The 26,534-nt window shown below is 40.4% G+C and overlaps 2 protein-coding genes across 2 annotated transcripts; one reads left to right on the top strand and one right to left on the bottom strand.

Annotated features, from left to right (window-relative positions):
• The first annotated feature begins 5,473 nt into the window (after nt 1-5,473).
• LOC120722347 (acidic amino acid decarboxylase GADL1-like) lies at nt 5,474-12,891 on the top strand. The gene is made up of 15 exons (XM_040013326.1): nt 5,474-5,596; nt 7,036-7,214; nt 8,372-8,498; nt 9,220-9,310; nt 9,429-9,538; nt 9,662-9,777; nt 10,366-10,445; nt 10,559-10,613; nt 10,707-10,823; nt 10,918-10,982; nt 11,327-11,408; nt 11,657-11,856; nt 12,100-12,151; nt 12,254-12,343; nt 12,544-12,891. Exons 1-15 carry the CDS (start codon nt 5,578-5,580, stop codon nt 12,715-12,717), a joined length of 1,557 nt encoding a protein of 518 aa, XP_039869260.1. The 5' UTR covers nt 5,474-5,577; the 3' UTR covers nt 12,718-12,891.
• Nucleotides 12,892-16,986: 4,095 nt separating this feature from the next.
• LOC120722308 (acidic amino acid decarboxylase GADL1-like) lies at nt 16,987-25,965 on the bottom strand. The gene is made up of 15 exons (XM_040013256.1): nt 25,860-25,965; nt 23,533-23,723; nt 23,315-23,441; nt 22,127-22,217; nt 21,915-22,024; nt 21,205-21,320; nt 20,769-20,848; nt 20,535-20,589; nt 20,332-20,448; nt 20,173-20,237; nt 19,986-20,067; nt 18,596-18,795; nt 17,780-17,831; nt 17,566-17,655; nt 16,987-17,465 (listed from the first exon to the last, which is right to left on the bottom strand). The coding sequence occupies exons 1-15, from the start codon at nt 25,876-25,878 to the stop codon at nt 17,292-17,294; spliced, it is 1,569 nt and encodes a 522-aa protein (XP_039869190.1). The 5' UTR covers nt 25,879-25,965; the 3' UTR covers nt 16,987-17,291.
• Nucleotides 25,966-26,534: the final 569 nt, after the last annotated feature.

Below are 26,534 nucleotides of genomic sequence, written 5' to 3' on the forward strand. Positions count from 1 at the left end.
GTCAGTAGGAACACCATTGCTAACACACTACACCGTAATGGGTTGAAATCTTGCAGATCCACAAGCAACAATTTGATAGATAGTTTCATCCCACTGCAACAGTCAAACCTGCAGCTACAGTTTATCCAAGCTGCATCCTCTGCAGCAGAAATGCAAGAACTGCATTACCTCTGAAAGAGTCATCTCCATGGATTCCCACACTTTAAATATCCAACAGAACCAAGCAGAACCAAGAGTATTTGCAGCCTCATACAAAAATAGCCATTTTCCTCTTTAAACAAATTTACAGTGGGTGAAATCTAATGATTTACTTAAACTTCATTAAGGCTTAATTTTAGGAACATAAGCACGCTGATATACAGGTGGATGCCTGCTATAGCCAGCAGTTGTCTTCTAGGCTTTAACTATATTATTTTGAGACACTTATGATGATGGTGATGCAAATGGATTGTATGACAGATAGAAAGGTTTGTGCTCCAGTTTTAGTGAGTAAAATTCTGCCCTTTAATCTGTCTATTGCTCAGCATAACTAGCAACTAGCTGTGCTTTTGGGATGTATCCACAGATCTGGGTACACCTCGTTATCCAAGATTGCCAATGAAACTCCACCGTCTTTGTCAAAGCTTGTCACCTGTGGCTCTAAATACCAACATGGCAGTGATCAAACACTGAAACCTTAAAATGCGTTCCACCAGAGTCAATTAAAGGAGACACGTTCAAATTCCTATTTATACCATTGCACAGCACAGAGGTTGCTCACAGGATAATCCTGTAGGAGTAAGCTGAGAAAAACAACTAAAATAATTATTAACACTAGCATCTAGACAAAAAATGACAATGTTTAAATGTGAACTTTGGGGGACGCCTTAGCCCCTAGCTTACTTGAGTCCCTGTGAAAGTGGTAGTCTAGAGAGTGGCTTCACAGTGGCTAGTTCATGAGTCTGTCTCGGTGAGAAAGCTGGTTTACCCGACTGGCACATATGCACATATGACCTGCAGTCATAATTCTAAGTAAAAGCAAGGAAGTATTATTACCTTAATGATGTGCAAGTAATAACAGAAAATAGCAATAAACATAGCAGTTCTTGCGTTGTGTCTGACAAAGAAAGGTAAAAGAAAGAAAGACCTCCAAGTAAATAACTTGCCGCTCCAGCTCCTCTCCCACAGGAAAAGGGCTGCATTTATTTTTACATTAAACATAAAGGATGAACTTACATGGAACATATTTGACATAAGATTAAAAGAAAAACACCAACACAAATCCGACATACCTGACAAAGAAAGGTAAAAGAAAGAAAGACCTCCAAATAAATAACTTGCTCGCTCCAGCTCCTACGACCAAATACAAACAGTGGGGAAGAGGGTTAGCTCAACCCATCACAGCTTCCAAGCTAGCCAGAATTATATATTCATCCTAGCATTAATGGCCCCTAAAACACATTTGTGGCACACACATACTACACATTTCTAGCATCTAACAAAAACAGGCACAATGATGACAATAACTGAACTAAAATCACAATCAGAAACAGGGTGGATAAATATACATTATATGTCTGTGAAGGTTCTCAGTCATCCAGGTCATCGTAGTCAAAGGAGCTTGCAAAGAAAAGCGTCTGGACTTCTTTAAGTTGCTTGAAGACGTTTCACCTCTCATCCGAGAAGCTTCTTCAGTTCTAAGGTCAAATGGTGGAGAGTCCCAGATATAAACCTAGTGGGAGTATCCCCCCCACAGAGGGACAAAAGGACCCCCTGATGATCCTCTAATCGCCTGAGCCAAGGTGTGAAACTGGGTGTGGGTCCCACTGTCCCACTTACACTGTATTTATACGGTTGCACCGAAGAAGAAGAAGAAAAGATGAGGAGGAGCTCTAACTGATAATGAATCCGGTCTTTAAGTGATGACCTGATGAATCCTGCTTCCGGGCCCAAAGTAGTCTGCATGTTGTGTGTTGTGTTTTTAACATGTTTTAATGCTTTGTATCTTGTTCTATTTAATCTCAACAAGCCCCTAAAAATAGTCAGTGATCACTGTCGGCTTCTCTCGGTTTTTATTACCACTAATCATTTTAAAGCAGTTTTTAAACCCTTATATGTAACTACAACCCAGCCCATGCAGCAGTATATTAATGACTAACCTCGTATTGTGGATGGATTATCTCTGTGGTTCTCCTGACTGACATTTGGCCTGTTTACAGCATCCTGCATTTGCCCCTAACCATTGGGAACCCTCACATTAACTTTTAACGAGTGGAAAAAAGTCCTCCGTTCGTTAGTGTTTGTCCTTCAGCTTTACTGTTTATGTTATGCTAACATAGCTTTGTCACGCTAGCGATCATGTAGCACATCATTATATACCAGCTAGCCCAACTTCAGTAACCCTACAAATGTCACTGCTGTTTACTTTCCTGTCTTCATTTATGTTGGAAGTGATAGCAGAGCTGTACGTTTTAATTTTTTCATAATCCCTCAGTCAGAACATGGTATATTATATTTAGATGGAAGCTAGCGAGCTAACTCCCTGCTAACTTCTAACTCCGTTAAATGTCATAAATTCCGTTTTCATGGATGACTGGATGTTAAATTTAATCCGGTCGTTAAGTGATGACGTGAGGAATACTACTTCCGGGCCTAAAGTAGTCTGCGTTTAATATGGCTTTTGTGTTGTTAACATGTTTAATGTTATGTATTTTCTTCTATTTAATCTCAAAAAGCTCCTAAAACAGTCAGTGATCACTGTTGACCTCCCTCGGCTTTTATTACCGCTAATCATTTATTTAAGCTCAGTTTTTAAAACCTTAGGATGTAACTACAGCCCAGCCCATGCAGCAGTATATGAATGACTAACCTCATATTGTGGATGGATTATCTCAGTTGTTTTTCTGGCTGAAGTTTGGTCCTTTTACAGCATCCTGCCATGCGATTACATTTGTTCCTGACCACTGAGAACACTCACGTTAACTTTTATCGAGTGGAAAAACAGTTAGCTTGTTTATATTATGCTAACATAGCTGTGTCGCTAGCGGTCACGTAGCACATCATTATATATCAGCTAGCCAAACTTCAGTAACCCTACAAACGTCACTGCTGTTTAGCTTTCTGTCTTCATTTATGTTGGAAGTGATAACAGAGCTATACGTTTTAATTTCCAAAACCCCGCAGTCAGGACATGCTATATTGTATTTAGATAGAAGCTAGCGAGCTAACTTCCTACTAACTTCTAACTCCGTTAAATGTCATAAATTCCATTTTCATGGATGCCTGGATGTTAAACTCAATTGTTAGACCTGGTAGAGCAGAATGCTGATCATTTTATTAAAGATGAAAGACTTTAGACAGTTTTTCAACTCTCAGTAATGCCATAGTGATCGTTTGATATATGGACCTGCAGCAGAGTTTAGGCCCAGACATGGCTAGTGACGTCAGACTTAACAACCGGATTGTTACACCTGGTAGAGCAGCAACACTGATCATTTTGTTACAGATGAAAGAATTTAGACAGTTTTTCAACTCTCAGTAATGCTGCAATGATCATTTGACTTAGGGACCTGCAGCGGAGTTTGGGCCCAGACATGGCTAATGATGTCAGACTTAAAGACATAACTACAGGCTTGGAGGTCCTAACAGTCATGAAGACAAAGAGAAGTGCAAAACGAAAAAAGATGAAAAATAGATGAGACTGCAGCCAACAAAGTGGCAAAACAGCTGTGGACACTTTTTTAACAGGATCATTGTGTTTGGAAACATTTTTTAACCCTCTCAGGGCAGGCGTTGCAGATTTGCAACAGTTAAAAACTAACAACCTGACTACCCCACATACATATTTTATGAGTTTTTTTACTCAGAAGTACCACTGCAGGACTTGGTTGTGCATTAGCAACAAAAAGTTTAATTTGAGCCTGAGAGGGTTAAAAAGTAAATGGCATTTTACATTTTTGCATGAGCTCCCAGGACTATAATTAATAGTTAATGATAAATCAATCTTTTCCATTTAAAACTTTGTCTCTGGATTGCGTTAAGGGATATTGATGCCGCTTATTTCTTATCTTATCTCTAAGATGAAGGCTCCAGTTTCTAAGAAGCCCCTCCTTCTCTCTAGGAAGGCAATAAATCAGTAGCAGAGGATTCAGGATGGTTGTGGGTCTGCAGCAGCATAAACCTGTTACAGTGCTGTACTAAAGCTGCAGGGCTTTATTGCTCAACTGCTCCACGTTGCATGTAGGTTCAATAATGGGTAAGGGTTACAAACTGTATGAACTTTATCATTCTTTAATGATTTTTTTTCCCAAATCAGCTGTCTGATAAAGGCAAGAGGTTAAAGGAAAAAAACTGCTGCTGGACTTTTGCTATGCATGGATCCAACTCAATGTATGCCCGGCAGGATATAATGCTAAGTAACAGACTAATAAAATACTAGAATGCTGCTCACCAAAACTCCCATTAAAAATTATCCAAAAGGCACCAACGCCACAAACATGGTTAAGACGTCCACATCAGTGACTTGATTTAGAAGGAGTGAAACACCATGGGTTACAACTGCCAGTGCTGGAACACCTGTCAATCAAAGGAGCCGCACGCTTAACTGAAGGCCTTATCAGTATAACTCTGTGATGATTTCTTTTCACCCGCCTTACAGTTTCTATGAAGGAGAGGTTGTCCATACACGCTGTAAACGTGCTGTTTAATGCTGTAAAGTTGGCCATTGTGTGACTCCACAGGGACTGACTCATTGGAGCAATCCTCAAGTGGCAGCTTGAGGAAGTGCAGTTTTTGGCTTCATTTGTCAACCCAGTTGAAGCGAATGCATTCTGTAACTGTCATTATCATCCTAGTTATAATCATCGCTGTTTCTGCCACTTCTGAGCATCCTTGTAATGCACACGCCACCTTGGCCAGAAATGTGTTTTCATTATATTTTAAGCTAAGTCCTTTTCCAACACACACAAAAAATACTCCTTCTTATGTCCTGTCTAGGACTTTTTGTGCACATCATTTTGCTTTTTTTGCTGTTGCTAATTGCTGAAGCCCATGCATTTAATTGTGTTTTTTGTTTTTTTTTAGCTATCAATAAAATACACCACATAACCGAAATTGAGAGATTCTGTAACTTTCCACAGTAAGGGCAGTTTCAGTAATTTTCCACAACAGGGGTAAAAGGACAATGTTCAGTCCAGCAGTTTGGTGGTGCTCAGCTGCATGCAGCTACCTAAACGTTTGTTACACAACCTTAAGATCAATTGCACTTCTCTTTGATGCGCTTTTGCATGTCTATTTCTGTGTTTCACGGCCATAACTGTACAGCTGCATTGTGCAGGGTTTCTTTTTTAACCTCCAATCAAAGAACAGTAAGGTACAGTAAAAACATAAGTCAGCATAACTATCAGTGGTATTAGCTGGTAACTTTGTGTAGTGGTGCAGATGTTACTGATTGCTGTGCATCCAAACCCAGATCTGGGAAATTCCATGACATCAGAAGAGTCCGTCCTTCTGTGTATAAATAGGACGGCTTAGTGGTAATGTGCAATAAAGAAGAGGCACAAAATAAGGCAGCATCACAGCTGGGAAATTTCATCAAATATGGAGAGACACATTAATGGTAAGACTTTTTCAGTGGAACTTTTAGTTTAGTTTGCAAAAGATCACTTATAACACTTATGTTATATGCACTTCACTTAGCACAAACTATCACATGCTGCATCTTTTTAGGTGCTATAAATTATATTCTTTCATAAATGTAATGCTCTGATATGCTTAAAGTCATTTTGTATTTTTATTCTTTATATTTTATTCATGCACAGTAGAAATCAATCAGTATTCCTGCAAGAATAACAACTAAAAATGATGTTTTGAGCTTGATAACCTCATCAAATTTTGGAACAACACTCAGAGGGAAGGAAAAACATTTTAAAAAGTAAAAAAGGATTTTGAATTCTTTAACTCAGTTCCTCAGAAAGCCTTCCACACATCTAAACTTGTCGCTTTAAAGACCTTTAAATATTCTATTTGTTATCTCTCTGCACTGCTCTGTATCTGCTGGAAATAGCCCGGCCTTGAGACAACGCTAAAAGGAAAAAAAACTGAATTTGAAATTGTTCTTTTCAAAATGAAAAGTAACATTTGTCTTTAATTGAATTACTGGAATGGAGTTCAAAAGATAAGCAGCAGTTTGTTTTGAGGGTGACTGAGTTCATTAAGTCCTACAATTTGGACTGTTGCCATAACTGACAAGGCCAGAGGTCAGTCAGCTCAGAGGTCAGGTGACAACTTGGACAATCATGCCAGAAGAGTGCAAGAAAGATATGACAAGACATGAGAGGGCATAGCACAGTGAGATTTTAAAGTTACACTTACACAGGGAAAAGGTAACGTAAAGTACAGTTAAGTGGCAGGTGACGCTTGAGCACAGGGTTAGTTCAAGCAATCCGCAGAGTCAGGAAGGGCTGCAATCAGCCTATCAGCTCATCTCAGTGCCAGCCCACATTATCTGATGACTCGGCTGATATGTTATGTGCATCCTATTGGCAAATTAGATATGGTGTGTGCTATTTATGCTGCTCCAACCTGCATGGAGTCGCTGCTGCCTCGACATGCTGCTTTGCAAACCCACCTCCCTCCACTGTTCCTTCTTTTCATGTTTTCTGTGCTCTCTCTGCCTTTTTGGTTCCCCACGTGTGCATTCAGAAGGGCAGAGCAGATGGATCCTGCCAAATATGTGCAATTATGCAGTTGCTTTATTTTTTTATGATAATTATGCACCATTAAACTGGAAGTAACATTTGTGTAAAATCACAAATGTATAAAGCTGCCATCACATGAAAGCTGTTTCTTTCATTCATGATCTTAATGCCTCGAAATGAATTTGAAGTGAATCAAGAAATCGTTAGAATCAGAGGGAAAATTAAGAAACTAGAAGCAGGACTGGGTAATGAAGTGACATGTGTTGTTCCTTTCTTTTATTTTATGCAACAAGGGGACAAAAAAATGTTGTACTTATGAGACAGAGTAAGGCCCATTTTTTTTCTTTTTTCTTTTAAGGTGTGAAGTCCTGCGAAAGCCAGGCCCCTGTGGCACAACCTGAAAAATGTTCTCCAGCTGGCAGCTTTGATGTGAACAGCTCCACTGCAGATGAACAAATAGCAGAGTCCTTTATCAGACAAGCAATGGAAATCATTGTGGACGAGGCAGTGAAGAAGGCCACTAACGTCCAAGAGAAGGTAACGCATTGTTGTATTTATTTATTATTTGAAATCCAGGGTATTTAAAATGGATTTAAAACATGGAATTCCAACTACTTTCTTTGAAAGTACAGTGCAATTATATTTACCTATAAATATTTAAAAGTTGGCACTCTAGAATAAGGGGATAACAAGTTTGTTTTTTACAAGAAACAGTTATAGTGTAAGTAATTTTACACGGATGGATGGCAGCACGGTGGTGTGGTGATTAGCACTGTTGCCTCACAGCAAACATTTGAATTTCAAAAGGAGTTTACAGGAAAGTGCAGCGCACTTACAATGCATGATGTTATTCCAAAAAATTACCAAGAAATTAGCTTGGCAGTACTTAAAACGATTATAATAATTTGTTACACTTGCTGTAACACACCTGAAGTTATGCAAGACTTAAAATTACACATGCACCACCTAAAATTAATTATGACTATTTAAAGACTACATACACTTACTTACAGTTTAAATATTCTTTGTTTCGTGTAGAAACCTGACATATTTATTATAGTGTACCTACATTTAAGTATTTGTGAATTTGTATGAAAATATAATTACATTTTAATTTCAAAGGATATTCATTCAAATTCCATTTAATTGCAGGGGATTATAAAATCCTTGATTATTTTATCTTACACCGTGCTTTGGCACAGCCCTTAAGTTTGAGCTGTATTAGCTTGTTTTTGTTTACTTGTTAAACCATATATATTATAGACCAACTTACCTGTGATTGGCTGGCCCTCCCTAACAAAGGTTGGTGTTCTCACATTTTAAAGACATCGACCCGTCATACAGAACAAAGACAAAGCTGTGAGCTGACACTGTACTTATATTTAATATAAACATCCATCACTGTAACAGTATGTAAATGACCAACAATAAGGAAAAGCACTGGTTAGTGGTTGCATTTGAAATCAGCAGCATTTAAAAAACAGTAACAACAGAACTGAATCTTAAAGTTATAATTATATTATTTGTTTCTGTCTAAAGTAATCAAATTATATGTATATATATATTTATATTTAATTTATATTTAACATGCTTTTTTTTAGTTTTGTCTCTTTAGATGGTGGATAGTGTAAAATATGCTTCAAGTATGGTTATTGGTTGACCTTGACAGTGACACCTCTGTGCCTGTTTTCCAGGTTTGTGAGTGGCACTCCCCCGAGCAGCTGAAGAAGCTGCTGGACCTCGAGCTGAGAGACAGAGGAGAGCCGGAGTCTGAGATCTTGCAGAGATGCAGAGATGCCATCAGATATAGTGTCAAGACCAGTGAGTGTTCATAACTTTCAGCGACTGCCTACAGTATATAACTGTGTGTATTTATGTTATGTGCATTTTTAAGCACCTGCTTTGGAGGAAAAACAACTAACATGATGTACCCAAACCAAAAAGAAACAAACCAAAACTCTTATTGTAAACTTGAACTGAACATAAATTTGAACTAAACATTTTCTTGCCTTTACAATTTGTCATACTGATTTCTAATGATGACAGCTTCACTTTTGGTGCTTCTTCTGTTTCCCACAAGCCATATGCCATGCAATATATACCTGATTGTGTAATAATAAGTATCAGTGCTCAATGAAGCAATATGTCCAATGCCCCAGTTTACAGGACATGAAAAAGCACAATCAGTCAGTAACTGAAGACAAAATGAATATCTCTGGGCTCTACAGACAGATTTGATGTAAGCTGTCTATATGCAATGCTCTTGGATTTAAAATTTAAGAGGAGAAAGTGTTAAGATCTGACAAATTTGACGACTTCCCAAATTTCAAGATCAGAGGAGCCTCTAAGTAAGTCTCCTGACAGCCAGATACATAATTGTTCATCGATGTGCTTGCATACTGAGTGACTGTGACACAAATTTGCATTGCACCAATATGAAGTGTATGATTCAGCACAAATGTTATCAAATTAAAAGGAAAGCCACACTAATAGTTAGTATATGATCCTAGCTGTGTACTGTATTTCTGTCCCATCTCTGTAGGTCATCCCCGTTTCTTCAATCAGCTGTACGCAGGGATGGAGCCCTACTCTATGGTGGCAAGCTTCATTGCTGAAGCAGTCAAAACCAATCTGTGAGTCATACAACTTACTGTAAACCTGTAAGTCACACATGGAGATATTTATGCTGTCCACTGCTCTGTCAGGAACTACACTACACATTAAATCATACACATATGTGGTTTTCGTCAGGTACACATATGAGGTGGCTCCAGTGTTTACCTTAATGGAGGATGCTGTGCTCAGGAAGATGATCAAGGTGATTGGCTGGGAAGAAGGAGGTGATGGAATCTTTAACCCAGGTACACTCAACACGGCCCCTTTATACTTGTGTGTCCAACTGGACATCAATAAATGGGATGTTTGAAATCAAGAAAGATCTTTATCTTAACAAGTAAAGTCATCTTGGGACAATTACCTTTCAGGTGGCTCATTGTCCAACATATATGCTGTGAACTTGGCCAGGTACCGCTACTGCCCAGATTTCAAAGAGGTTGGCATGTTTTCTGCTCCGCGCCTGGTCATATTAACGTCCCAGGAGGTAAGTGTGGATAAGAATTAGGGTAAGCCTAGAGTGATTTGGTGTTATTAGCTGGTTTTCCAGAAAAGATGTCACTGCCTGCATAAGATTCACTACAAACAAGCAATATAATAATACTCAGTATAACTTACCTCCAACACACAGATCACATAGATGACCACCCCTCCCTTAACCTGAACCTGGTTCTTTCTGAGGTTTCTTCCTGTTAAAAGGGAGTTTTTCTTTGCCTTGCTCATAGGGGGTCATATGATTGTTGGGGTTTTCTCTGAAATATTGTAGGGACTTTACCTTAGAATGTACATGTAAAGCACCTTGAAGCAACTATTGTGATTCGGTCCTTTAGAAATACAAATGAACTGAGCTGAATGCACAAGTTTAATGCTGGAAAGCAGTGATACTGTAGCCTGTTTCATACAAATATTAACTGTAAACGGTTTCCTTGCTTCATTCAAGATTAAAGAGTAATTCATTAGGAAACATTAAAATAAAACCCATGAGTTATCTGGAAGTATTTGGTGTGGTTGTGGAAGCTGGCAACCAGCACAGGCATGCATATTTACTGACAAACTCTTGCTTAATCTCTTTCAGTGTCATTACTCCATTTCCAAAGGAGCAGCTTTAATGGGGATCGGCACCAAGAATGTCTATACTGTCCCAACTGATGAGAGGTGCACTGTCTGTTTCACGCACTTTCCTTTTTTCTTTAAAATTCCTGATAATCTATGAATGCAGAGAGACAGAGTAGAGTGACTGAATTGAGGTTGTCTCGTGTCTTTTTCAGGGGAAGGATGATTCCCTCAGCTCTTGAGGAGAAAATAAAGTTGGCAAAAAGTGAGGTTAGTCAACCATCTTATTTTTCTGAGCTACCATACAAAGAGTCTTGAAATGGGAAATGAGCCAAAGGATAATATCTCATTCTGTGTGCACAGGGTGCAGTTCCCTTCATGGTAAACGCCACCGCAGGAACCACGGTGCTCGGAGCCTTCGATCCCATCGACGAAATTGCTGACATCTGTGAGAAGCACAACTTGTGGCTACATGTGGATGTGAGCTCATTATTTAATCAACTCGTTCATTTAATCCCTCCTGTCCCTCAGCGTTGCTCATCAGTACTTTCCTCTTCTGTCTGTCTGTGCTCAGGCATGTTGGGGAGGAGCAGCTATCATGTCTAAGAAGCATAAACACTTGTTAAAGGGCATCCACAGGTAAACACTACGTACAAATCCCCCTAAGCATACAATGTAGTAGCTGATTTTTTTCAGCGTGACACACAACTGCAACTCTCTGTATAATACATAGAAATACATTTTAATTTCTACAAGTAAGCGTTGTCATTTAATCGTGCAGATTTTTATTGTAGTCCCTATAATTTTATCTTGTGATTTTCATTCTTTATCAAAAGATCAAGACATACTATCTATACATCTGCAAACCAACTTTTCTGTTATTGGTAAATTTGGGCTTCAAAGAAGAACGTAAACTTGTAGAACTGCAGCCTACTGAGGTGGAATGTAACCTCGCTCTGTCATCTTTCATTTGTTTGATAAAGAGTTGACTCTGTTGCTTGGAACCCTCACAAGATGCTGATGGCCTCTCTGCAGTGCTCTGCTTTCCTGGTCAGAGACAAAACGGTGAGTCTGATAAGTCTGATAAGTTATATTTGCTGAATGAAAAAACGAATACCACCAGTAAAACCAGCAAGAGTGACAGCAATGTCACAATGATCCACAATGATGTGCCACATCAACAGAACGTGAGTCAGGTGTTCAGCTGGGACAGATGCCCTTCACATCCTCTATCCTGTGTTTTCATTTCAGTATAATCACAAGAGATGAAATTTCTTTTTTCATGTTAAGTCTTCCTCACTCTGCTCCCTCAGAGTCTCCTGCAGCGCTGCCACTCTGCTCGGGCCTCCTATCTCTTCCAGCAGGACAAGTTCTACGATGTCACCTACGACACGGGGGACAAGTCGGTGCAGTGCAGCAGGAAGCCAGACGCCTTCAAGTTCTGGCTCATGTGGAAGGCTTTGGGAAGCAGAGAGCTGGAGCAGAGGGTGGACAGAGCCCTCGCCATGGCAAGGTCAGTGTGGGCAAATAGAAATTATCAGTTGTCCTTCACAGTAAAGTTATATTTAACTTTACGTTTACTGTCTCACAGCCATGACTGCTGATAACAAGTACAGTTTTCCCAGTTTCCTTAATGTAGAAGGCGGTGCAACCACGTTTCATTGTAATATTAAAATTTCAGATCAATCAAGAAGACATTTTGGTTTCTGTCTCTTTTTTAAACTGAACACTGAAACCTGACGTGATGCAATTGTAGGTATCTTGCAGAGGAGATCAAGAAAAGAGAAGGATTCCGTCTTGTGCTGGAAGTACGTCCTTGCATATTCATACATGATTTGAAACTAAACCTCTAAAGCTAACCTTCATTTCCATCTTTAAGGCAGTATTATTTAAACTGTTTTTCTCTGCAGCCTGAATTTGCAAACGTTTGCTTCTGGTACCTTCCGCCAAGCCTGAGGAACCTTCCCGAGAGTCCTGAGCTCTGGAAGAAGCTCCACACTGTAAGGAGTTCATCACTGCAGAGGGTTATTTTAATGTATTCTAATGCTGACATGAAGAGATTATTCAGTTTTAGTTTGGCAAATGCATGAATTCTATTGTGATAAACAAGAAAAGTGTGACCCTCTCACACACTGCTGCCGCCTTTTGGTACATTAATATGGAGTAAAAAGTCACTGCAGTTTCTACCCTGCTCCTCTAGGTGGCCCCAGTGGTGAAACAGCGAATGATGAAGACAGGCAGCATGATGACAGGCTACCAGCCTCTTGGAGAAAAAGCCAACTTCTTCAGGATGGTTGTGATCAGTCCTCAGGTCAGCAGGCAGGACCTGGACTTTGTCCTGGATGAGATCCATAATCTGGGAAAGGACTTGTGATTAATGATCGGCGTATGCAAAGAGCCTTCCTATGGCACAGATGGATCTGTCAGGAATTTTCACAGCACTATCAGACGAGTGATGCAACTTAATAACAAAGATGTCTGATTATCTGTAAATATTTCATCTGTAAATACCAACCAGACAACTAAAATAAATGTCAGAATTCCACACGCTGTACAACATTTGTGTTTTGTTTTGTTTTATCTAAATATATATTTGTCTTTCAGTAATGCCCATGTGTTTTCGCTCCCTGAATAATTGTGTTATGCATTGTTATGCAGGCCAGTAACAACCAAATGCTTCATGTTTTCCATCCCATTCTTGTGAACATGACATGGTGTCAAAGATACTTTGAGGGAAATTTCTGAGTCACTGTAAACCCACAAAGTGCAGCTTTGGTCATAAAACAAGATCAACCTATGTAGTAATTATTCACACAAATATTTAGTAGGATAAAATGAGGAAACACTGATATTTCTTAGAAGGTGAAAAGTCAATGTGAATTTAATTCAATTCAATTTTATTTATACGGCACCAAATCACAACAGCAGTCGCCTCAAGGTGCTTTATATTGTAAGGTAGACCCTACAATAATGCATACAGAGAAAAAAACAACAATTATATGACCCCCTATGAACAAGCACTTTGGCAACAGTGGGAAGGAAAAACTCCCTTTTAACAGGAAGAAACCTCCAGGACAACCAGGCTCAGGGAGGGGCGGGGCCATCTGCTGCGGCCGGTTAGGGTTAAGTTAGAAAAAAAGGAAGACAGAATAAAAGACATGGCTGTGGAAGAGAGCCGGAGATTAATAACAAGTGTAATTCATTGCAGAGAGGCCATAGTGAGTGAGAAAGGTGACTGAAGAAGAAACACTCAGTGCATCATGGGAATCCCCCAGCAGCTCACACCTATTGCAGCATAACTAAGGGAGGATTCAGGATCACCTGATCCAGCCCTAACTACAGGGAGTGCAGAATTATTAGGCAAGTTGTATTTTTGAGGAATAATGTTATTATTGAACAACAACCATGTTCTCAATGAACCCAAAAAACTCATTAATATCAAAGCTGAATGTTTTTGGAAGTAGTTTTTAGTTTGTTTTTAGTTTTAGCTATTTTAGGGGGATATCTGTGTGTGCAGGTGACTATTACTGTGCATAATTATTAGGCAACTTAACAAAAAACAAATATATACCCATTTCAATTATTTATTTTTACCAGTGAAACCAATATAACATCTCCATACTCACAAATATACATTTCTGATATTCAAAAACAAAACAAAAACAAATCAGCGACCAATATAGCCACCTTTCTTTGCAAGGACACTCAAAAGCCTGCCATCCATGGATTCTGTCAGTGTTTTGATCTGTTCACCATCAACATTGCGTGCAGCAGCAACCACAGCCTCCCAGACACTGTTCAGAGAGGTGTACTGTTTTCCCTCCTTGTAAATCTCACATTTGATGATGGACCACAGGTTCTCAATGGGGTTCAGATCAGGTGAACAAGGTGGCCATGTCATTAGTTTTTCTTCTTTTATACCCTTTCTTGCCAGCCACGCTGTGGAGTACTTGGACGCGTGTGATGGAGCATTGTCCTGCATGAAAATCATGTTTTTCTTGAAGGATGCAGACTTCTTCCTGTACCACTGCTTGAAGAAGGTGTCTTCCAGAAACTGGCAGTAGGACTGGGAGTTGAGCTTGACTCCATCCTCGACCCGAAAAGGCCCCACAAGCTCATCTTTGATGATACCAGCCCAAACCAGTACTCCACCTCCACCTTGCTGGCGTCTGAGTCGGACTGGAGCTCTCTGCCCTTTACCAATCCAGCCACGGGCCCATCCATCTGGCCCATCAAGACTCACTCTCATTTCATCAGTCCATAAAACCTTAGAAAAACCAGTCTTGAGATATTTCTTGGCCCAGTCTTGACGTTTCAGCTTGTGTGTCTTGTTCAGTGGTGGTCGTCTTTCAGCCTTTCTTACCTTGGCCATGTCTCTGAGTATTGCACACCTTGTGCTTTTGGGCACTCCAGTGATGTTGCAGCTCTGAAATATGGCCAAACTGGTGGCAAGTGGCATCTTGGCAGCTGCACGCTTGACTTTTCTCAGTTCATGGGCAGTTATTTTGCGCCTTGGTTTTTCCACACGCTTCTTGCGACCCTGTTGACTATTTTGAATGAAACGCTTGATTGTTTGATGATCATGCTTCAGAAGCTTTGCAATTTTGAGACTGCTGCATCCCTCTGCAAGATATCTCACTATTTTTGACTTTTCTGAGCCTGTCAAGTCCTTCTTTTGACCCATTTTGCCAAAGGAAAGGACGTTGCCTAATAATTATGCACACCTGATATAGGGTGTTGATGTCATTAGACCACACCCCTTCTCATTACAGAGATGCACATCACCTAATATGCTTAATTGGTAGTAGGCTTTCGAGCCTATACAGCTTGGAGTAAGACAACATGCATGAAGAGGATGATGTGGACAAAATACTCATTTGCCTAATAATTCTGCACTCCCTGTATATGCTTTAGCAAAAAGGAAAGTGTAAGCCTAATCTTTAAAGTAGAGATAGTGTCTGTCTCCTGAATCCAAACTGGAAGCTGGTTCCACAGAAGAGGGGCCTGAAAACTGAAGGCTCTTCCTCCCATTCTACTTTTAAATACTCTAGGGGGGACGGGGGAAACAAGTAAGCCTGCAGTGCGAGAGCGAAGTGCTCTAATGGGGTGATATGGTACTATAAGGCCATCAAGATAAGATGCGGCCTGATTATTCAAGACCTTGTATGTGAGGAGCAGGATTTTGAATTCAATTCTGGATTTAACAGGAAGTCAATGAAGGGAAGCCAGTATAGGAGAAATATGCTCTCTCTTCCAGTCCCTGTCAGGACTCTTGCTGCAGCATTTTGCATCAACTGAAGGCTTCAGGGAGTTTTGAGGACATCCTGATAATAATGAATTACAGTCGTCCAGCCTGGAAGTAATAAATGCATGAACTAGCTTTTCAGCGTCACTCTGAGACAGGATATTTCTAACTTTAGAGATGTTGCACAAATGGAAGAACGCAGTCTTACATATTTGTTTAATTTGTGCGTTGAAGGACATGTCCTGGTCAAAAATGACTCCAAGGTTCCTCGCAGTGTTACTGGAGGCCAAGGTAATGCCATCCAGAGTAAGAATCTGGTTACATCACTGTGTGTGATGCATTTACTGTAAGAGTCTGGAAAAGGCATGGATGTGATACTTGACCAGTTGTTAGTGGCACATTACCACAGAGACAAAGGAGCTTGGAAAGAAAAGCGTCTGGACTTCTTTAAGTTGCTTGAAGACGTTTCACCTCTCATCCGAGAAGCTTCTTCAGTTCTAAGGTCAAATGGTGGGGAGTCCCAGATATAAACCTAGTGGGAGTTTCCCCCCACAGAGGGACAAAAGGACCCCCTGATGATCCTCTAATCGCCTGAGCCAAGGTGTGAAACTGGGCGTGGGTCCCAGTCAGCCAGAGTTTCGGGTGTGTTCATTGTGAAACCTGGCCCCACCTTATCATGTGAATTCCTGAGGTCCTCAGGAATTCACATGATAAGGTGGGGCCAGGTTTCACAATGAACACACCCGAAACTCTGGCTGATTGGGACCTGGATGACTGAGAACCTTCACAGACATTACCACAGAGACTGAAGTTTTCTTTTAATAATTATTCTATTATCTGTAGTTTTTGTGGCTTTGGTTGCATTTGTTTGTGGATATTTTGTGTGTGTGTGTGTGTGTGTGTGTGTGTGTGTGTGTGTGTGTGTGTGTGTGTGTGTGTGTGTGTGTGTGTGTGTGTGTGTGTGTGTAGAGATAGATAGATAGACAGATAGCTAGATGTAGATATATATTTTGTCTGCTATCTCTGTTTGCTTTTGTCTTCCTTTCATTCTGGGCCCTGCATAAAGATTCATTTATTTGTGAAAAGAAGCCAGCTAAGATACTTTATTTCAAGTTCGCTGGGGTGTTTCTCTGATGTTGACTTAAATACCCTGCTGCCAGCTGCTGCTTCCATTATGAACTTCTGCAGAGTCACAAAGGATTTTAGGTCACTGGCATCTACAAAGATATGCTCACTTAGCGAGACAAACATGAATGCATGCTGTGGCTGTCAAGCCACAGTGATTGTGTGGGGCCTCTGCTGACCAGCTGCTGTGTTCTGGTAAAACATTAACACATCTTTGTTGGATTATGTGAGCACTCTTAGTGCAAGCTAGCGGATTAATGAGCCATTCACAAATTGATGAGTGAAATCAGTTTTGGGACTTTAATAAAAAGACAAACAGCATGTCACTCTCACATATAAAAACTGTGGCATAAAAATAAATCAAGAGGAAATCAGGTAGCAGGTAAACTAACATACATCTCTGCCCCTGTCGTTACATCACTTCCCTGCCTTACTTACATTTAAATAGATTAAATAAATTTATTGTAAACAACAAAAGGAAGTGAAAACTGAAAGGTGGAGGGGGCTCCATAATGGTGGTGGTAAAACCGGCCCTGTTCTCAACAAGCCTGCCCCTGATGTGCAAAGCTGGAGAGTCATCACAAGTCCTTTCCCAGATTGTTGATCTCATCCAGGACAAAGTCCATGTCCTGCCTGCTGACCTGAGGACTGATGATGATCATCCTGAAGAAGTTGGCCTTTTCTCCGTGTGGCTGGTAGCCCACCATCATGCTGCCCTTCTTCATCATGCGCTCTTTGATCACAGGTGCCACCTGCAGGAGGAGGGAGGAAACACTGCAATGACTGGCACAAAACACACTGTGGAGGATTTGGTCATCGTCAAATTTTAGAATGTCACTTTTAACGACTTACTTTGTGGAGCTTTTCCCAGAGCTCAGGGCCATCTGGAAGGGTTTGCATGCTGGGTGGAATGTACCAGAAGCAAATATTTGCATATTCAGGCTGTAGAGAAAATACAAAATTGAGATGTATGCACTTCTATAAATAAATAAAAACATGAATGAAATGCTTCTTTTCATAGTTCGTAATGACATGAAATTTAGTGGTTTAGTGTGAATTAACTTACTTCCATCAGCAGACGGAATCCTTCTCTTTTCTTGATCTCTTCTGCCAGATATCTGTGATGAAGAAAATTTAGCTTCAGATCACAGCACAGATTTATATCATCATTTCCACCGCTAAACATACAAGCCATAATAATACTTAGCCTTAGGAGTGGAGCCTGTCCCAGCTGTCATAGGGAAAGTCTTTGCATTTATCACAATATTTTCAGAATTGGGGTTAATAATAAAGTAACTGTTTTTTTAATTCAATCATTAGTCTTTCATATGGATAATTAACTAGATATTTTTGATTTATTAAAGCAAATATATTTGTAAAATGCATTGAGAATGCACTATATAGCCTAGGGGTTGTATAGTGTGCTAGCCAATCATTTTAAAAAGAGTAATATTTTTCATTAATTAAGTAATTTATTATAATGTTACTGTATATTTTGCATTTTTATTATTTTTATTTTATTGAAATTAAACATAAATGATAATAATGCCATTCCACATTTTTGCTTATTACTGAGGTCATTCACAGAAATGGCCACTAGAGCACCGGCTTAGTCCCCACAGTCGTGCACATAGTTTCATATTGTCAGTTAAAGTTAGAGCAGTTAGTTCACTGCAGTCCTCAGTCTCTGTGCATGAAGCACTGCTGGGTCTATTCTTCTGTAATTTATGCTGCAAAGCCTGTATTCCATGAATGAGCAATACTTCAGTGAAGGACCACTACATAAATTTTTGGTTCCTATTTCTGTGATGAGCTGATTTAGTAAATATTGCCATGTGGTCACTGTGATATTTATCTGCAGCCCATGGTTCCTCAGACTGACCTTGCCATGGCGAGGGCTCTGTCCACCCTCTGCTCCAGCTCTTTGCTTCCCAAAGCCTTCCACATGAGCCAGATTTTGAAAGCATCCGGCTTCCTGCTGCACTGCACCGACTTGTCCCCCGTGTCGTAGCTGACATCGTAGAACTTGTCCTGCTGGAAGAGATAAGAGGCCCGTGCAGAGTGGCAGCGCTGCAGGAGACTCTGAGGAAGCACAAGGACACAGATGAGTTATATAGAGTGATTTTATATTTTAACAGGAGGTAATAGACTCTGGTATATCAGTCGGAGAACCTTTTTTTATTTATGTCAGCACAAGAAACACAGGAAACCAGGACTTGTAGTCTGCACAAGGCTAGATAATGATGGGTATTTCGCACTGTACTGAATGTTACCTTTTACTCTGTTTATAGTTGTTTTCCTTCAGTGATTCTTAATCAGTTTGGAAAAAGTGTAAGCGTACACATGTTGACACCATAATGCAACTAGGCCTTTATGCGAGCATTTAGCATTATATTTAAATCCAAAATGTGGAACTACAAGAGAACTAGTCTGCAGTGAACTGTACTGGCAGGTCCACCCCAGGCCCAAAGCTCTGCTGAATGACTGTGCTGAAGCACATAGCTGTCTAATGCTCCACTGTTTATATAGACAGATAGACTGGTGATCTGTCCTAGCCCCAACTTGTTAATTAAGCGCATGTGGCTGGTCATATTTCTCTGATGTACATTCATATTCCAGTCATGTCTGCTGAGTTGTGTGAGCTGAACTGTAACACTAAACTTTTCAGCAAGAATTTCAACAACCACTGATGGACCGACATAAAACAGGCCTCACCTTTATGTTAACCTTAAAGTATTCATTAAGGTATTTGTCACATAGATATAATTACATATGAAGCAATGTCCAAACATAACTCAGTTAAAACAACAACAACAACAACAACCAATATATACGTACGTATGTATATAGGGTGTATGGCTTATGTAAAAATGAAGATGGGTCCGGACACATAAAGAGTACAATTATTGTCTAGAATGGTAAACTCTACATTTCCAGTTTGAATTTCTGTTAACAGAAAGAGCACAAGAGCCCAGTGAGAGATTAACGATGGTGTGAATTTGCAGGCCTTGAGGGAAGTGAGTGGGAGCCAAACCTAACATTCAACTGACCTTTTGTGTAGTTGAATGTTAGTTTAAAGTTTTCTTTCTAACTTGTGTAGCTAACACACAAGTAGTGACAAGCTTGTTATAATTTATAACTTTTTTCCTGTCAAAGATTTAGCCTGACTATATGGAGCCGTAAAGAGGCTGAAAATGTAAGAAGCCACAGTCACATGTGCTGTTTCTGGACCACAGATGAGGAGTCTGTTGATGAGGATTATACATGCTTACCGTTTTGTCTCTGACCATGAAAGCCGAGCACTGCAGACATGCCATCAGCATCTTATGAGGGTTCCAGGCAACAGAGTCGGCTCTGATCAAAACCACAAAGCAGGAGGAGAGGTTACAACAGGAAACAATCAGCATTTCACTTTACTAAGAGGCAATGATGCCTTCATCCGTACAGCTGCCTGTTTACCTGTGGATGCCCTTTAACAGGTGTTTATGCTTGCTGGACACCAGAGCTGCTCCTCCCCAACATGCCTGAGGAAAAAAGAGAATATTATAATAAGAAGAGCTGATTGTCAGACATGGTTACAGGAAATAAATAAATAGATTAATTAATCATAGGGCTCACATCCACATGCAGCCACAGGTTGTGCTTCTCACAGATGTCGGCAATTACATCGATGGGATCAAACGCTCCGAGCACTGTGGTTCCTGCGGTGGCGTTTACCATGAAGGGAACTGCACCCTGAACACATGCACAGGAACATTTTGTTCAATAATTCTGTAACTTTAATTAAAGCCCATCAAAACAGCCAGCGACTGCTCGCTCACCTCACTTTTGGCAGACAGTATTTGCTCCTCCAGAGCAGAAGGAATCATCTTCCCTCTGAAAAACACACACAGCAACTCATCATTCAGTCAGCTTACTAACTCATTTTTACCCCAGCAGACTAAGCGTCATTTTCACTGAAACACAATGAGGTATTCCCACACCAACTCTGGACCGTGCAATGCCAGGTCCCTCTGTAGGTGTAAACAGACGGGAGTGTGCGAGTGGCTCTTTACCTCTCATCAGATGGTATCGCGTAAACATTCTTTGTGCCAATTCCCAGCAAAGCTGCTGCTTTGGAAATGGAGTAATGACACTGAAAGAGATAAAGGAAGAATTATGCAACAATTACGGTCGTACAAAGCAGATCTAATTTCACCGCACGACCCGTTCTTCAAAGAATCTGGTAGATTTGCAAGGCAAGCATCCCCTCAAGAGATGCAAGATTTGTCTGCTTAATCAAGCAAGTAAAACATTCATGCCAACATTCATTTGTGTTAAAGAGGCCAGAAAAGAATGTTTTGCTTATTAAGAGGGTTAGACAAAAGACAGAGAAGAGCTTCTTCTGAGACAAGTTATATTTAGGATTTACTTTTAGGAAGTAAGAAAATGTGGCCAAAAAAAAAAATCTGTCAAAGAATTTTTTTTGTAATGACTTTTTAGAAAACGTACCTCCTGTGACGTGAACATGACCAAGCGTGGAGCTGCAGAGAGGCCGTTCTCCTTTATGTCAGGGCAGCAACGGTACCTGGCTAAGTTCACAGCATACATGTTGGACATTGAACCGCCTGGAAGGAAAAAACGTAGGAGATGTTTATTTTCTTAAGAAAAAGATATTAACATTCTACTGTGTGTCCAAAAAGGTTGTGACAAAGTGCAATGATGCACAAATCAAAGCCTTTATTTTACTGAAATATGGCGCACACAGTTCAAAACACATAATCTGTGGCGGTGTGGAAGCTTTTGTGTACACGGCATGGGCAACCTTAACAATTGTAGAGGCAGCGTAATCAGAGACATATACTACCACCAAGATTATCCTTATTTCTCAAAGAATCGTAATATAACACAACTGATTGACTCATTACAAGAAGTTGCTAAACTGGCTTTTCTGTAATACGAACCTGTCACCCTCACCGGATGCATTATCATGCAGCTTTTAAGCTGTTGAGCAGTTAAATTCCTGTATCAGCCAGCATAGTATAAGCATTTGGTTTTCATCACTACAATAATTGGCTATCTTCTAAAAAATGTGCAAGGTGTTGTTAAAAGAAGAGGTGATGTCATAGACTCATTTTTTTTATCAGTTTCATGACTTGATATGTTGACGTTCTTTCTCCAACTCTGGTATACCTGCTGTTATTATCTGTCGGCGATTATACCTGCATTGAAGATTCCATCTCCGCCATCCTTCCAGCCAATCAGCTCCATCATCTTCTTCAACACAGCTTCCTCCGCCAGCGTGAAGACTGGAGCCACCTCGTATGTGTACCTGATTAAAAACCAAACCAAATCTTACAACAGTACTGAATATTGAATGATCCTGTAAGATTTCTCTACAAAGTATTTAGCTGTAAATAAGTGCAGTACTCACAGACTGGGCTTGAGGGCCTCAATAATGAAGCTTGCCACCATAGAGTAGGGCTCCATCCCAGCATACAGTTGGTTGAAGAAACGAGGATGAGCTAAAAATTATTAAAAGCTGAATCAGGCCAGGTAAGAATCAGATGAGGGCTAATCAAACATCCTGAAGTAAGTAAGTAAAATACATCAAAGTGTCATTTCTTCATTCAGAATTTACATCTTCAAGAGTTCAACACAACTCTGCATCTTTTTTAAGTTAACTCAAAAATGGAATAACAGTATAAAGAGACACAAAGGGAGTTAAAAAAAAAAACAAAATTACAAAAAAAATGAGTTGTAAAGAGACTAAAGAACAAGCAAAATTACTACAAAGACAAGCAAAGAAACTACAAAAAAAATCCAGTGAAATAAAAAACCTCGGCCAACACAAAACAGCTACAGAGACATTAAAAACTCCAGCAGACTGATGTCAGAAATATAAAAGAAAAGAGGTGTCAACAGTTAAAGAGGTGCTAAATTACATTAAAGGCATGACGGACCACTAAACGACATATAGCCTCTTATGCCTGAGGCGTAACATCCCGACGACTTGTCACGTCCCGCGGATTTCCTGAGGAGCGTGAAAGGTGACCTTCCGCGTTCTTATGCAACGCGCAGTGTTATGGATGACATCAGTAGAATTATGGTCCCCCAGTAATACACGTTCCAGCCATGTATTCCAGCCATAACTCTATCCTTATCCCTAACCCTACCCATAACCTTCTCCCTAACTTTAACCAGCACTTTAATGATGTTAAATAGTGTTTTCGAAAGTTTAAATTTAAGTAAAACGAACGAGCATGTGTAGATTGAAACGGCACTCACGTTTCCTTATTTTTCCGATCTCGTCATTTAGGGACGTGTTGGGTGCCCAGAGGTGTAATATGTTGACGATTTGTCACCTAGCATCAAATATTACGCTTTGGGAGTGAGAACGTGTTGTTTGTGCCTGTTTATGCCCAGGGGCCATTATCTCCTGATCTACCCATAATTCTGATGATTGTCTGCAGGGTATTTGGTATCTACATCTGGTAGCCTGGGTTCATTAAATGTCCCTCCACATCACTGCTACAGAAACACCAGAATAGCTCAGGAAGCCACTTTCCTAAAGTGGTGTCTCTGTGTTCGGATCTCAGTTCATTAAATTTCAAACACTCACTAGTCTTGACGCTGTATCTGATGGCATCTTTGAAGCGCTGCAGGATCTCAGACTCTGACTCTCCCCCATCTCTCAGCTCGAGGTCCAGCAGCTCTTTCAGCTGCTCGGGAGAGCGCCACTCACAAACCTGATCAGCAGGAACAAACATGTCACTGTCGAAGTCAAACAGAGCAGAATTTGCTGTCGTATAGTTACATATCCATACATTCATTGTTTACCTTTTCTCTGACGTCTGTGGCCTTTTTTATTGCATTTTCCACAATGATGGACATGGACTGGTGAATGAAGTTCTCTGATGCGAGTACATTCAGAGTGGGTCCATTCAGAGGAATATTGTCAATGATGACTGGAGAACATTTCACTGGATGACCTGAGTCTGCCGGGCTTTGGACATCACTGGTTTTCTCCTCTGAATAAAGACAAATTAAATCATATGAGTTCTGACATCAGTGGCTTTCTCAAAAACTAGATACATTTTGAAAAGCTCAGCCGATGCAAATTACGTACAAACATGACAGAAGATAAAGATAAAGAAGGCTCTCCAAAGCTTTCCTCAAAGCTGGCTGAAGTAAAAGATTGTTTGGCAAGAAAGTGCTTAACAAATGATTTAGCAATTCATCTTTTTCTTCCAATTTCCCATTTTTTTAATTCTTAGTGTGGAACACTTCCTCGTTCAGTTGACACAGACCTTCTTCTGTAATCTGCTTTGCTGTAAGATTGTAAGATTTTTTCTCTCTTAAAGCTGATTTCACTTCTGCACTTTACCTTCAACGCTGACTTAGTTACTGAGAGAAATTTGGATAAGAGTGTTTTATCTTTCAAACACAGAAAAGAGGAGTCAGGTATCAGCCCACATTAAAACAGTATGACACCTTGGTATAACCATAATAGCATAATTATAACATCAACCTGCTGAATACACTAAAGGAAAGGTTATAAAAGCTCTAAATCCAGTTAAGAGAACATTTTTATTTTTACATTTCTAAATTCCAGTTAGAGTTCAATGCCCATTGCTCTGCAGGGTAGAGTTATGGGGTCCACCCAGTCATCACAGCTATGGCTGTTGGGGTAAACACCCAACAGAAACTCTGCCGACAGACTTTACGCAAACACAGAAAAACACCAACAATTGCCGGTCAGCCAGAGTTAAGTGTTCACATTTTTTAGTCAAGTTTTAAATCCAGTTCTAAAACCACAACCCATTCCAAAGCCCTCCAAAGCCCAAAAAGGGTCCCAGAAAACAGTCACCTACGTCAGCTGGTGCTGAGACTGACCGCTTTCAAACACACCCTAAACAGTCTCCCAACAACCCTGTTTCCCAACAAACCCGTTTCCCAACAAACCCGTTTCCCAACAAACCCGTTTCCCAACAACCCCGTTTCCCTGACACCAGTAGGAGACGAATCAAAGCAGCCTCTCTGGAACACGGCAAAGAGGAAACTAAAAGCCAAAACAGATCAGAACATTATTGCACCTCAAAGTGAGATTAGTAATTGGCAGAATATTTCTTAACTATAGTGGATATGACACAAATTAAAACTCATATATTTTCTTTTTTTTTCTCTCATTTGTCAGAATAAAAAGTCCAGTATCAAAAAAAGTAACTTTCCTGGCACTTATTTCATAGTTCAGGCGTTAAAGGGTTAACTATCAGAGACAGAAAGCAGAGAGCAGAAAGCACTGGCTTGATAATTTTACAATCTGTAATGCCAACAAAGACCCAGAACTGTAATAGCTGGCCTCAGAGTACTCAAAGAGTCCAACACTACAGAGCACGTTGAAGAAGCTGCCTGTAGCAACATGATATTTGACATGAAATTTCATTAAGGAAGACATTAGTTAAGCATGATTGCCTTTTGCACACCTATTTGAACCAAATAGCTGGATTCTCACCACTAACACAAAGCTACCACAACCCATTAACCCTGCTATGAGTTTTATACAGTAATTTGAAAGCATTGTTATTATCATCATCATCATTATTATTATTAGAGTGCTTGGTGATTTAACACTCTTCCTGGTTGTGAAATTTAGCTCTCAATCTAAATAAAGAATAACTTCCTGAAGTCTAAAACAAAGCACCATCACAATAAACTAGCTAGTCATAGATATCAATAGTTACTAAATAATAAACGATATTGTGCAGCACGCAAGATAGACAGCGCACAATGTGCTTTGAGGCAGCAGCCAAGAAAGCTGTAGTCCGCGTCTGTGAATACCCGTGTGTACACCTGTGTGCATACCTGTGTGGATCAGCATGCTTGCATTCCAAAGGTTTCTCCATGTAACGATCTGCTAGGGAGTGTGGGGAGCCACAGCCCCGTCCTCCAGGGCATGAAGCAGGTATGGAGGAGATCAAGACTCCAGACATCCAGAGGCCCCCAGAACACAAGAGACCAAGGAAGACCAACAGAGGGGCAGCCGCGCCACTGTCCCAGTAAGAGCTGAGGAGAGTCCCAGATGAGGGCTCACTCAGAAGCCGCGGAGCAGAAGCCAGGGGGAGTTGCAGTGACGCGCCCGTGAGCTCCGCTTCCTGAAGTCTTACCTTTGTGGTGTCCTTCCATGTTGTTCTCATACAGGTGTACTGTGATGCTGTGTAATTACCGCATCGTGCCTCGTATTTATATCATTCACTGCCACCTACTGACGCTACGCCCACAGGTTGCACCATGTCTGATGATTACTTCTGGTACGTTTCCATTAAGACTCCACGGGTCTGTATTCAGAGAGGAAAATTCCACCAATTCGTTTTCTCCAAGTGCTCGAGGAAGCTTGCGAAACCTGCAACATCCACAGAACGTATCGTAACATTTCCAGCCGTTTTATGCTTTCGTTTTTGTTATTCATGCTCCACAGTCCCGAGGTTAGGGGCATTTTCCTGTTGGAGCACCCGACCAGCATCCACTGGAGTCGGCCACTGTTTCTAAAAGTGGGCTAGTACCCACTGCTTTATTAGTCCACGTTGATAAAGCAGAGTATAGAGCAGGGACTCTACTCCAGCTGTTCTACCACTGGAGAAGCCACTTCCTTCTTTTCAAGCTCTTATGACTCAACTGGATAACTGAGAACTTACACGGAGATAGGAGGTTTTTGACATGCATTTAGCATATTTAAGCATAATGTAGTCATGGAAGGATTTACTCTACTGTATTTTTAGTTTATTTTTACTTCTTTTTTTTAATTGTTTACATGTTCAGCTCTATCGGATGAATACATCAGT

This window comes from Simochromis diagramma, unplaced genomic scaffold (assembly GCF_900408965.1).
Source record: "Simochromis diagramma unplaced genomic scaffold, fSimDia1.1 OVJJ01000618.1, whole genome shotgun sequence".
Lineage (NCBI taxonomy): Eukaryota > Metazoa > Chordata > Actinopteri > Cichliformes > Cichlidae > Simochromis > Simochromis diagramma.

Bases quoted from the DNA above. Each gene is read 5' to 3' on its own strand.
- LOC120722308 (XM_040013256.1), bottom strand. The intron at 20,849-21,204 runs GTACGTTTTCTA...TATCTCTTTCAG, and splicing joins TCATGTTCACGTCACAGGAG to TGTCATTACTCCATTTCCAA. The intron at 20,238-20,331 runs GTGAGCCCTATG...TTTTTTCCTCAG, and splicing joins ACCTGTGGCTGCATGTGGAT to GCATGTTGGGGAGGAGCAGC.
- LOC120722347 (XM_040013326.1), top strand. The intron at 8,499-9,219 runs GTGAGTGTTCAT...CCATCTCTGTAG, and splicing joins CAGATATAGTGTCAAGACCA to GTCATCCCCGTTTCTTCAAT. The intron at 9,311-9,428 runs GTGAGTCATACA...GGTTTTCGTCAG, and splicing joins GAAGCAGTCAAAACCAATCT to GTACACATATGAGGTGGCTC.